Here is a 12,884-nt window from a genome sequence, read left to right on the forward strand (position 1 = left end):
GCCCCCAACTGTGCTGTAAGAAAATATGGAAAGATAGATTGCTCTGCTCAAGTGGGTGGTGGAGGCAGAGACTCTCACAACATTTAAGAAGTATGTGACGAATCACCAAAGCACAGAAGGCTATGGACCAAGTGCTGAGAAATAGGATTAGCATAATTAGGTATTTGATAGTCATGGATGTGGTGGGCTGAAGGATGTTCTGCACTGTTTTAACTCTGTGACACATAAGGAAACACGGGGACATGTATCTAAAAGCTTGGTAAAAGAGGTAGATTTTGAGAGGCATTATAAAGCTGTATTAAGATGCAGTGTTTTAGCAATGGCAGTGCAGAACTTGGGGGCAAGGAACAGTCACCAAAACTGTAAATGGACAAGAGTCAAAAGTGAAGGCAGACACCTCAGAGGGTTGGTGGAAGTCACAGTGATTGAAGAAGATGAGGGCAGGGAGGAATTTAAATACAAGGATGAGTACTTTAAAGTTAAGGCATTGCAGGACCTAGAGCCAATCAGGTCAGTGAGCGTGTGGGTGATAAGATAGATTACAGGCAACAGGGTTTTGAATGAGCTGAAGTTTACAGAAATATGGGGACAAACCTGAAGGTAAGAAAAGCCTGAATGAGGATTACAGTCGCAGGTGGGTTTTGGCAGGGCAGTGGTGGCTGATATTACACAGGTAGGCAGTTTTATCGGAGATACTACAGAGAGTGACTGCTGGCCCCAGTGCAGACAGGGAAACCTCTGGCTTACTCCATGCAATATTGCAGGATAACTGAGACTGCACATTTCTTTCAGTCCCTTTTACAACTTCTGTTGGTCATGGGCTGATGAAGGGCAAGCAGAGGCACTCTACTGGACACAGTCCGCTCCAAAGCCACCCCTGTCAACTCTGCAGGGTGGTAGAGCAAGTACTTGCATGTTTGTGGCTGGGCCGAACCACATCCCATCTTGTTCCAGTGGGAATAGATTCATGTAACATGTGTTCCATTTAATTTGCTAAATAAATTATTAAATGGGCCTGGAGGCAAAGCTCGAAATTGGCTGTTTCAGTCGAGGTGATTGAATTCTTGACCAAATCGAACACTTCCCTGGAAAAAACAGCTGTGTGCCAATTGCGAATCACACTTACTGACATCCTGAGGCATTTCTGGGCAGTGCACGCCTCCCAAATGAAATATCAATTGGAACCAAGACACCAGTATGCCTACTGCAACTAATATATGAAGATGTATTTTTAGAATATATATATGTATCACAACCACTGGATGATCGAAAGCCGTTTTCTGTGCAGTCATGTAGGTACACAAGGCAGCGGAACAGTACAAACAAAAGCCCCATAGACAGAAGTATAATAATTGAACAGATCACCTACTTTTGCATCAGTTGAGGGTTTTATATTGGCTGGGTCAATGGAAAACATCCCCTAGAACTCCTTTAATGAATGCCATGGATACTGTACACCAATTTGACCAACCAGTCAGGGCCTTGTCGAAAGGATCACATCTGTAATGATGCAGTTATGACCTCAGTTGTAAGGCTCAAGTCCATGAAGTGGGGCTTGCTCCTGTGATCTTCTGACTCCTAGAAGTGAGCTCTACCAATGGAGCCAAGCATTTATGTCTGGGCCATTATCTGATGGGTGAATACGTTTGTCACTGGTTTGCTAACAAGGCCAACTAACAAGAACCATTACATTGTCCAACTTAGGGGACCAAAACATACAGGACAGAAACCAGCCATGTGGCACAACAGCTCCTTGCCAGTGTTCATACTCCACAAATATCCCCTCTACTCTATGACAGCCCACCCTATGTGCACATCTCCCTGCTCTCTCCTTCATGTGTTGATCCACTTTGCCCAAAATGTACCTCTGCCTTTCGCCTGAAACATTCCCTGAGGTGAAGAGTTTCACACTTGCATTGCTTTTTGATTAACGGCACTTCTCCCAAATGCTGCACTGAACAGAATCATATTTAGGACCCTGGAAACAACATGTGCCACCTTTCTCGGGGAAGGCATACTTGACACTAGAATGGATCACCAAAAGATTGGCTGAAGAAGTGGTGGATTTTTTTTTATTGAGGACAGACATTGGGGAGGGGTAGGGGGAGGAGGGGATTATATAGGCAAAATGTTGGGAGGTCTGATTCATTCAAACTAAAAGAAGGCAAAATAAGCAAGAAAATCTGTACAAAATAATAATATGATCAGGCTCCATAGGACATGCCTTAGCCTGGTGTGCTCATTTACACCTGGGACAATACTCCCCAGTGAGACATAAATTGGAACCATGCATGTAAAAGGAAGGTATACAGACCGAGGCAGCTGTGGCCATAATGAACCATGAAGTCAGCTCCAAGGGCCCTGGCTGTGAAATCATCGACACAGCATGCTCCGTACGTGACGTCACCCATTATCAGCGTGTCTGCTCCTGTGAACCTAGAAAACAAGCCCAAGCATTATAGACCATCTTTACTACATCTCTGAACATCCACATGCAGTTTCAACAGCTAGAGGGGCTGTCCGGGTTACGAATGACCTGACTTATCAGAAATATGACTTAACGCAAATTTCCCATTAATTTTTAAAGCATTTTCTCAAGCTAATTAATACTAAATGTTTCGTGGCATTATTAATGACTGGATACAGTAAATATTCCATTAGTTTAATTATAGGTCAGGGTGAATATTCAATGAAATGAAAGAATTATAGCAAGTGTATGTAGAGCGATACGATGTGGCTCGCTATAGAAAATGGGCATTTCTGAGAAATCAACTTACAGACAGTTCTCAGGAACAGAACCCTTACATGACCCAGGGACTGCCTGTACTTACCAGCAGGGAGATGCTTAAATGGGGAAAGCTCTCAGACATGTACTCTGACTCAATTAGATCATGACTAATCTTCAGTACAACTTTTACTTGAGGAAAGTCTGTCATTTCTGAAAATTTCAATTGACCACATACCCCAACACCTATCATCTACCAGTATGTTGGGGAGAGATTTCCAGATTTTGAGAACCTTGTGTTTGACGACACCTCTGACTCCAATTTTAAAGTTGAAGGAAATGGGCAAGGTTTGGCACAGAGAGGTCCAAAGATGAGCTATGAAGGTAACAAGATGGAGATTAGAGAGCAGAGTTCTACAGTATGAGCAGATGATGACTGTGGTAGTGTGGGAGTAGGACACAGGGAGTGTGTCTGAACCAGTGCAGGGAGCAATTTTTGTGTACAAGTCTGGCAAAGGTGGTGGCATGGAGCAGAAGGGTGGAAGGCAGTGCACTAGAGTAACAGAAAACATAAGGAAGCTATTCAACTGTTTGCCATTTAATAAGATTATGATTGATCTAAATCTCAACTCCTTCCACTACCTTGGCTCCATTTCCCTTCGTTCCCTTGGTTAGTAAAAATTTGTCAATCACCCAGATTTAAAATGATTAATTGAGCCAATATCATCTACATCTTGTGAATAAGAATGCCACTTTTTTTTATTTGTTTGCTCATAGAATGTGAATATTATCCATCAATAATTGCCCCCAATGTTTCGGGGAGACATTTCCAGTTAAGGTTCAATTGCACTGGTATTGGTATTGGCACAGGCTTATTAGTGTCACATGTACTGATATACAGTGAAAAACTTTCGTCTGCGTGCCATCCAGACAGATCATGCTATACTTAAGTATGTCGAGGTAGTAAAAATAAATACAGAATGCAGAATAAAGTGTTGCAGTTACAGAGAAAGTACAGTGCAGTTAGACAAAAAAAGTGCAAGGGCCACAACAATTGGTAGATTGGGAGATCAAGAGTTCATCTTTTAGCATCTGAGAGGTCTGTCCAAGAGTCTGATAACAGTGGGATTGAAGCTGTCCTTGAGCCTGGTGGTACGTGCTCTCAATCCTTTGTAACTTCTGCCTGACGGGAGAGGAGAGAAGAGAGAATCTCCGGGGTGGGAGGGGTCCTTGATTATGTTGGCTGCTCTCCTGAGGCAGCGATAAGTGCAGACAGAGTTAATGAAGGGGAGGTTTGTGTGACGGACAGGGCTGCATTCACAACTCTGCAATTTCTTGCAGTCTTGGGCAGAGCAGCTGCCATATCAAGCTGTGATGCACCTGGATAGGATACTTTCTATGGTGCTTCTATAAAAATTGGTAAGAGTCATTGGAGACATGCCAAATTTCCTTAGCCTTCTGAGAAAGTAGAGGCATTCTGGCTGTAGCATCTACATGGCTGGACCAGGAGAAATTGTTGGTGATTTTACAACTGGGGACTTGAAGCTTTCAATCGTCTCCACCTCAGCACCACTGATACGACAGGGGCGTGTACACCGCCCCACTTCCTGAAGTCAATGACCAGCTCCTTCATTTTGCTGACATTAAGGGAAAGGTTGTTGTCTTGACACCACCTCCTTCCTGTACTCTGTCTCATTGTTTGAGGTCTGGCACACTACGGTGGTATCACATGCAACTTATTAATGGAGTAGAGCAGAATTTGGCCACACAGTCGTGAGTATATAGGGAGTGTATTACGGGGCTGAGGATGCTTGGTGGGTCTGGAGTCACATGGTTGGTTTAATGGCAGATTTCCTTCCCAGGAGAACATTAGTGAACCAGCTGCTTCATCACATTAGTGAACATGCTGCTTCATTGAGGACCTTCCTTCCATCATAAAGCCAGAAGTGGGGATGTTTGCTGTTGATTGCACAATGTTCAATTCCTTCGAAATTCCTCAGCAAATGAATCAAACCATCCTGCATGCAGCAAGACCTAGAATACGTTCAGGCATGTGCTGATGTGGTACATAACATTTGTACCGCAGAAGTGCCAGGCAATGATTTTCTCCAAAATAAGAGAGTCTAAAACCTACCCTTGATATTCAATGGCATTACCATCCCCAGCATAAACATCTCGGCACTTAAGTGGACCAGCTACATTAATACTGTGGCTACAAGAGCAGGTCAGAGACTGGGCAATTGCTTTTTCAAGATTTTGTCCCTGAATAGGATTGAGGGAGGATGACAGTGTCACCTGAACTATTTAATTCTTATTAGAATAAAGAAAGGGAAAAAAATTATGATCTATATTTACACAGTTTGGAGGACATGATCGTTATAATGCTAATGAGGGTCAGGCCAAATATGCTGAGTGTGATTTACATATGGAAATCAAGCTAATTAGAAGCAGGACTTTGCCCTGAATTTGAAATCCTGGTTAGAGCTGCATTAATTCTCTGCGTCTGTGAAGGGAAAATTTGTGGAGAGGATAGGGTAAGGAATACATTGTGTTGGGCATCTCCTACTCTGCAATGACAATGCCACGTCAGAGTGCCCCAGGTAAGTTCAGAATGAAACCTTCTCAACACTAAACAATGTCTCAGTCACAAGCTGTGTGCAGCAGCCCCTATGCACCATTGTGACACATCAATATGTTAAACTTAATCTGCCCCCATCCCTTTGGAGACTGACCATGTTTAAAACTCTCCATGGCCTACCATCCCCTACCCCTGCAGTTTCCCAGCCCTACGACAAGACCACTAAGAAGCAGGAGTAGGCCACCACTGCACCTTGAAACATGTTCTGCCATTCAACAACACCATGATCTGTGCCTCAACTTCATTTAATGGCCAGATCCCAATAACCCTGAGTCCAAAAATCACTGTCTAGCTCAGCCTCAAATTAGATAATGACCCCAGTGTTACAAAAATCACAAAATCCCTCCTCACCACACTCTAAGTAGGCTTCCCTTTATCCTGGGACAACACCCGCTGGATCCAGGTTCCCCAAACTGTAGTAGTATCTCATCGTACCTAACCTCTCAATACTTTCAGAATCTACTCTGCCCAATCTACTCAATGTTCTTCACCTCAGTGATCAACCAAGTGAAACTTTACTGCACTCACTTCAAAGCGTTTTACAGCTGGAGTAACACTTCACTACTTTAGTACTCCAGCCTCCGTATATAAAGGCCAGCACTCCATTTGCCTTCCCAAGTTCTTGCTGCACTTGAATGCTAACTTTCTATGGTTCCTGTACAAGTTACACTCAGATATCTCCAAACACCAGTGTTCAAGAGACCCCAATCAGCCGTGCTGCCTGGACTCATCCTCTAAGCTCTGTACTGATCTCGTACAGACTTGTAGGCTGATAGTCCAGGGGCTGGTGGGAAGGTGCAGCAAGTCCTCAGGAGCACACTGACTTCAGCCAACTCATCACTGAAGGCCTCGACAGCCCATGACAAAAGGCAAGGCCGAGGGAGAAGCTTCTTCTTCTCTCAAAGTCTGTTAGCTTGGTTAAAGGTTTTCAAATGTCTCCAACACACAGTGACATTTAAAAACTATTAAAACTGCTTTAAATAATTCAAAAAAATCTAAACAAAAATGTTATGCAAATTATTAAAAGAGTAATAAATAATTAAACTTTTGAAACAAAGCAAAATAAGTACTGTACTTATCTCCCCAGTTGCCATTTTAGGAATTCTTATTTAACTGAATGGAGACTCTTAAACAGGTTCTTGGCTGCAATCCCAGTTTGATTGGGCCTCTGCCACAGTACAAAGTGGAACAACATATGTGTTGACACTTGTCACTCAGCGTGCTCTGGAATTAAGGAGGAGATGTGCAGGTCTGGGCTATAACTGCAAGCAGTTGAATGCCTGCCACTTTTGGCTTATGAGATTCACAACCTCAAAAGAAAGTCTGCTTCCCTATTCTTCCTATGAAAGTGGACAACCGCACATTTCCCCAATGTTCCCCCATATTATACTCCATCTGTCGTCTATGTTCCCTACCTACTTAACCTGCCCATATCACTTTGGAGATCCCTTGCATACTACTTACAACTTACTGTCCTACTCATCTTTGTTTCCCCAGAAAACTAGGATACACCAGCCCTGGGTATGTCCTTAATGTTCATTGCTCCATTACTGGTGAAGGTGCCCTCAACTGCCAAAGGTCTAGAGTTCCTCAACCTCTCGGCTTCTCTCTCCTCCTTAAAGTCACTCCTTAAAGACTTTTTCTTTGATCAAGATCTTGGTCATTTGCCCTAATAGCCTCACTTTGAGGATCAGTGTTAAATTTTGCATGATAACACTGCTGTGAGGTGCCTGGGATTTTCTACAATTTAAAAGCACTTTATTATCACAAGTTGCTATGTTTTTGGCACTAGTCATGCTCAAACCTAACATCTCAAAAACCTCCAACCCTCAGCCCCCAATTTTTGTTAGGTAACATGCATTAAAGGTAATGGAACTAAATCAGATTATCTGACAGAGCCAGGATAGAGTGCGCATGAACTAATTGAATGGTAGAACAAATACAAGGTTGCTAAGTGGTCTCTGTCCATACAGCAGATCAAAATGGAGATTATGATCCCTGCTCACTGTGGGTGCCTAATGGTTGCCTTTCAACACAAGTCAAAATCTCATAAAACTCACTCACAGAGTCCACCTTCAGACCCTTTGATACATTTAGTACTTTAAGTCCATTTGGGATGCCTGTCAGGCCCCAGATCCTTCATTTCGATGTAAATTTTTCATGTTTAATTGAGTAGCAGTCTTGTTCTTCACTGCTAAGGCACTGATTACAAAGCCCCTGTTGCAATTCCTAAAACAAACTAGTTTGACCTTGAGTTCAAGTATTTACCAAAACTTAGAATTTTTGCAGTTTAAATACATACAGTGCAAACAAGACAATGCTTGCCAGTTTCTGTCCGTGTGTGCTTGGAATGACAGTTCGACTGCAATATCCAACTGCCTGGAGGGACTTTCCACTCCATAATGCCGACCTGAAGCAGACAGACTAAACGTTCACACTTCTGTTTCACGAGTGCCTCAAAGCTATGCAATGCTGGAAGAAAAGGAAAGCTCCGAAGATCCAGGGAGACAGAAACATGGAATGGAGATAGTGGCAGGGAGAGGCAGAGAAGGAAAACAGGAGACAGAGAGAACGAGAGGCAAGATGGAGAAACAGAGATAAGGACAGTGGTAGGAGAGAAGGAAAAAGGAGACAGCGACAGACAGAGTCAAACAGCAAGGGACTTTGAGGGAAGAGGGAGAAGGTGGAGGAAGGAGGGAGAGGAGGCGAAGAGAGTGAAAGTGATGGGAAGAGGCAGAGGTTGAAAGAGACCACAAAGAGAGGGAGAAAAAAGAGATGAAAAGGGTACAATAAAGTACAGAGCACAAGAAAGAGAGGCGTGAGAGGGAGGCAGTAAGTAGAAAAGAGAGGATGGAGAAAGGGACCTGAAGATAGTGAGAGATGGGAGCAAAGGTCATCAACAGTAAAAAGACAAACAGAACAAAAGACGGAGAAATGTAGGGAAAGGGGAGGAGAGTGGAGCAAAAGAGAGAGAGGGGGAAAGGGAAGGGAAAAGGATAGTGAGATGAATGGAGGGGAAGAGTGAGAGGGAGAGAGGGAAAGGGAGTGGTGGGGTGGAGAGAGAGAGAGAGATTGAGGGGGGACAGTGGAGGGGGGCAGAGGAGAGGAAGAGAGAACGAGTGGGAGAACTGGATGGAAGACGAGGAGGGAGGTGGGTGGGCAGACAAGAAACGTATAGTGAGAAAACAGGACTATGACAGCCAGCAAAAAAGATTATAAAAGGAAAAAGGGAGACAGCAAAAGATAGGAGAAATATAAGCAGAAAGAGATAACATCCAACCTGTGCGGTCGGCACCAGATTTTCCACTACCGCACCCACTCCTCACCCCTCCCCCTTTCCCACTCCAGCTCCATTCAATGCTACTGTAACGCTGAAAGAAATGATCAAGAGCGGTGAGTAGCTTGCTAAGAGCAGGTTCATAATACTTGCTGACACCTCTTGACTCTTGTTAAGAGAGGAGTGTGGCTCCACATTGATAATGACACTGTTTGAAGAACTCCAGAAATCCTACACAATGAAGCTTTAATTTGATTCATGTATAGGTACAAAAAATTGCCTTCTGAGACACTTCACAATCTCTTCTGAATAGTTATCACAGCTCAGCCCCACTTTAGGGCAGTAAAAGATAATACGAAGGGCAGGGGACGGCTGTGATCACCTAGATATGGAATAAGAGCAATGCTGTCACCAGGACTGTTCAACATGCATTATGTGTTCTGGAGAAGGAATACAAATCTACACATGGAATACTCTTCCACAACTGTCTCCATCACTATTTCCTACAGATTTATATTCCGCCCTTGTGTTGCACTGCTCAAAATGCATATAAATTTAACACCTTCAGCTACTGGAAATCTAAAAGATTGGCAACACATAAATCAGTAAATTTTCATGGGAAACCTCAAAAGAAGACTCAGCAGAGAACTTACAGAGATCCTCAGGAGGGAGGTCCAGTGGAGCAGTCACAGGAGACTTCCAGCAGAAGATCAGACAAGGACTTCAGAAGGGAATTTATTTGGCGACTCCTAAGAGGTGGTCAAGCAGGGAGGGAGGTCAGTTGGGGACCCCAGGCAAGGAAGTCCATTATGGGGGTCCATTAGGGGCCCTCAACAGGAGCTCAGGCAGAGAGTTCAGCTGGGGACCCTCTGCAGAGGGTCAAGCTGGGAGGGAGGTCAGTTGGGGACCACAGACAAGGAGGTCCAACAGGGCAGTCAGTTGGGGACTCTCAGCAGGAGGTTCAGTCAGTCAGGGAACCAGCAGAAGTCGAGCAAGTGAGTCGGGTATTACCAGCAAGAGGTCCAACAAGAAGCAAAGTCAGTTGGAGATCCCCAGCAGAAGATCCAGCAGGGAGGGAGGTCATCAGAGAACCCCAGTCAGAGGTTGGCAAGGAGGGGCGCAAACTGGAGATTCCCAGCAGAAAGTCCGGCTGGGAGGGAAATCAGTCAGAGACCCCCCACAGGAGGTTTGGCCGGAAACAAACACCAGAACTTCTATAAAGAAAATCAGTAGAAAAGAAACTGCATTTCTAAAGCACGTTTCACAACCTGGGATATCCCAAACACTTCAACTGCCAAAAGTAATATTTTTGAAGAATAATCACTATCATAATGGAGGAAATGCAACAGTCAAATGCCCAGATAATTTGTTGCGGTGACACTGGTTAAGGTTTACTGTTGGTTTGTCCCCCCAGGTACTCCTCAACATAATGCTATGGAATCCTAAGTCTGCCTGAAAGCACAGATGGATAGCCCAGGTTAACGTTACACCAAAACTGGTACCTCCAACAGTGCAGCATTCCCTCAGCCTCCAGACTCTGACTCACAGTTATATAATGCAGAGTCAAGACAGAGTCGACCGAGCTAGAGATGGCACCCAGCCTGGATAGAAACATTATTAGAGGATAGAGAATTACTGTCAGGTAACTTCCAAGTCTTACACTGACATAACAAGGCACTTGTTAGTGAAGTACTCTGTACCCACATGACTCCAGTCGTAAACCTACATGGTCTATTCTTAACTGCCCTCTAAAGTGACGTGTTCTGTGGCATTAAGGCAGCCCACACCACTGATGGGGCTTGGCAATTAATACCAACCTTGGCAACAATGCTCAAACCCTGAGAATGAATTAAAACATTCCAAGGGAGGTCCAGACTCATTCCATGGGAATTACCTGAGGCCCTGAACTAGACCTGCATTCATTACCATGACTGGTTCATCCAAAGCCTCCTCTCTCTCACCTTCAAGGTACCTTTTTCAGAAACTGTCTCACAGACAGATCACCATCATGTAAAAATTCTGCAATAATCTTTGTGATCAGAAACTATTTAAAATTCACACCGTGTATTACTGAGGAACAAAATCACAGTGATTTTACTCATGTTAGTTGGATTTGAACCAGTACATATAAAGAAAGGATGAATGGAACTTTTTTTAAATCCCCCATATTCCAAAAGACAATCAAAGCAGAGAGAGGTACACATAACGAGAGAGAGAGAGAGAGAGAGGGATTGAAGGAGTAAGAGAGGGAGGGAGAGAGAGACAGAGAGAGGGGACAGGACAGCGAGAGAGAGACACGGAGAGAGAGAGAGGAGAGAGCGAGAGAAAGAGAGATGAAAGAGTAAGGAGAAAGAAAGAGGGTGCAAGGGAAGATTGAGAGAGGAGAAAGAGAGAAGAGGAGAGAAACAGAATGAGAGTAAAGATAGATAGAGAGTGGATGGATTGGGGATGTGAGTGAGGAGAGAGAGATGCAGGCATAAGAAGACAGAGACACATCAAACAAACATTGGGCTTCACAGACAGGCTAACATAGGTGCAGGTGAAGACAATCAGAGGAAGGCAGATACAAATACTAACATATAGTAAGAGACTCACTGACAAATATAAAGATGGAGGCCAACTGCCATACACACAGATGCAAAACAAAACTATACTGATGGTTGTGGAGAAAGCCACGGAAAGGTATGCACAAGATGTAAATTACACATGCATCCAGGGACAGACAGGTGCAAGGGTGTGCTGCATCCCACCACCCACACACAGACACAAACAATTATAGAGACTGTGGATTATTCCACTGTTTTAATCTTCAGGGAGAGGCACATTATGCTGGGAGAATCCCGGGGATTCAGCCCGCAACTCACATGGATGCAAAATAATCAGCACTGGTTTATCCCTTGATAAATCTTTTTGCGACTTTTCAGGAAAGCACACACAACCCTGTCAATCGCTGTAGCAGCTTGTGAACTGCCAGAGGCAGCAGGTGCCCATCCGCAGGGGCTGTGTGAACACAAAACCCTCTACCCAAGAAGCTAGGGTTGGCCTGCAAAGGACTCATGGTTCATGGACAGAGTACCACTCGTTGCCTCTGCTGAGTGTAGCAAGCCATCAGTTGGCACCTTGTTCTGTGTGCAGAGGACTACAGCTCTCTATTCTGGATCAGTCTAGAAGTGGGTGAAATACATCAGGAATCTACACTGACATTTGGTCATAGTGGGAAACATTAGACTGCCACTCATACACTTAGAGCGTTAGAGCAGAGGGTTTTGCAGGGAAGATCAACTTCAGGTTGAGGCTTGGAGCGTGTGGCAAAGGAGGCAGTAATCTGTCAGTCCCAGCAGAGTGACATTTTACTGCCTCGGGCTTTATTTGAACCTGCCCAAAGCAGTTCCCGTAGGGTGTAAGGTACTGCCAAGAACCCACAGAAGTAGAGCAAGTGAGGATGAGGGAGACCTGAGGGATGTAGGGGAGGGTGATAGAGACCTGAGGGAGCAAGGGAGGGTGAGGGAGACCTGAAAGGAGCAGGGGAGGGTGAGGGAGGCCTGAGGGAGCAGAGGAGGGTGAGGGGAGACCTGAAAGGAGCAGGGGAGGGTGAGGGAGGCCTGAGGGGGTGCAGGGGAGGGTGAGGGAGGCTGAGGGGAGCAGAGGAGGATGAGGGAGACCTGAGGGATGTAGGGGAGGGTGAGGTAGACCTGAGGGTGCAGGTGGTGAGGGAGATCTGAGGGTGCAGGGGAAGGCGAGGGAGACCTGAGGGATGTAGAGGAGGGTGAGGGAGACCTGGAGGGTGCAGAGGAGGGTGAGGTAGACCTGATGGGTGTAGGGGAGGGTGATGGAGATCTGAGGGGTGCAGAGGAGGGTGAGGTAGACCTGAGGGGTGCAAAGGAGCTCAATTAAGCATGAGCTGAAGAAACAGGTGGGCATGTAACTAGATATTTATATACTATATATATATATTATATATATATAATATTATATATATATATATATAAAAATTCTGAAGCACACTGAATTTGGAAAGAAAGGGTTCTACTGAGCTCTCAACTATCAGCCTGATCATCGGTACGCTGACATCGACCATAATCATAGTGGTCTGTACAGTTTAAAATTCACAGCATGTTTTACGAACTAACAACATCACAGCCCTCCTAATCCTCTGAGGGCTCTGCCGGATGTTTTGAAACCAAAATAAAAATTAAGAAACCGGGAGTGTGTTAGATTCAGTAATCTGTGTTTGAGAAAACACT

General features: G+C 44.7%; 1 protein-coding gene across 3 annotated transcripts in view; it reads right to left on the reverse strand.

The window, feature by feature from the left end:
* dph1 (diphthamide biosynthesis 1) overlaps positions 1–12,884 on the reverse strand; it is a 618,447-nt gene that overhangs the window by 400,594 nt on the left and 204,969 nt on the right. For all 3 annotated transcript variants that reach the window (XM_052035832.1, XM_052035833.1, XM_052035831.1), the window contains one exon: positions 2,315–2,436. In XM_052035832.1, the coding sequence (XP_051891792.1) occupies positions 2,315–2,436 (122 nt within the window). The remainder of the gene's footprint in view (positions 1–2,314; positions 2,437–12,884) is intronic.

The sequence above is a fragment of the Pristis pectinata genome, chromosome 21 (assembly GCF_009764475.1).
Source record: "Pristis pectinata isolate sPriPec2 chromosome 21, sPriPec2.1.pri, whole genome shotgun sequence".
NCBI lineage: Eukaryota > Metazoa > Chordata > Chondrichthyes > Rhinopristiformes > Pristidae > Pristis > Pristis pectinata.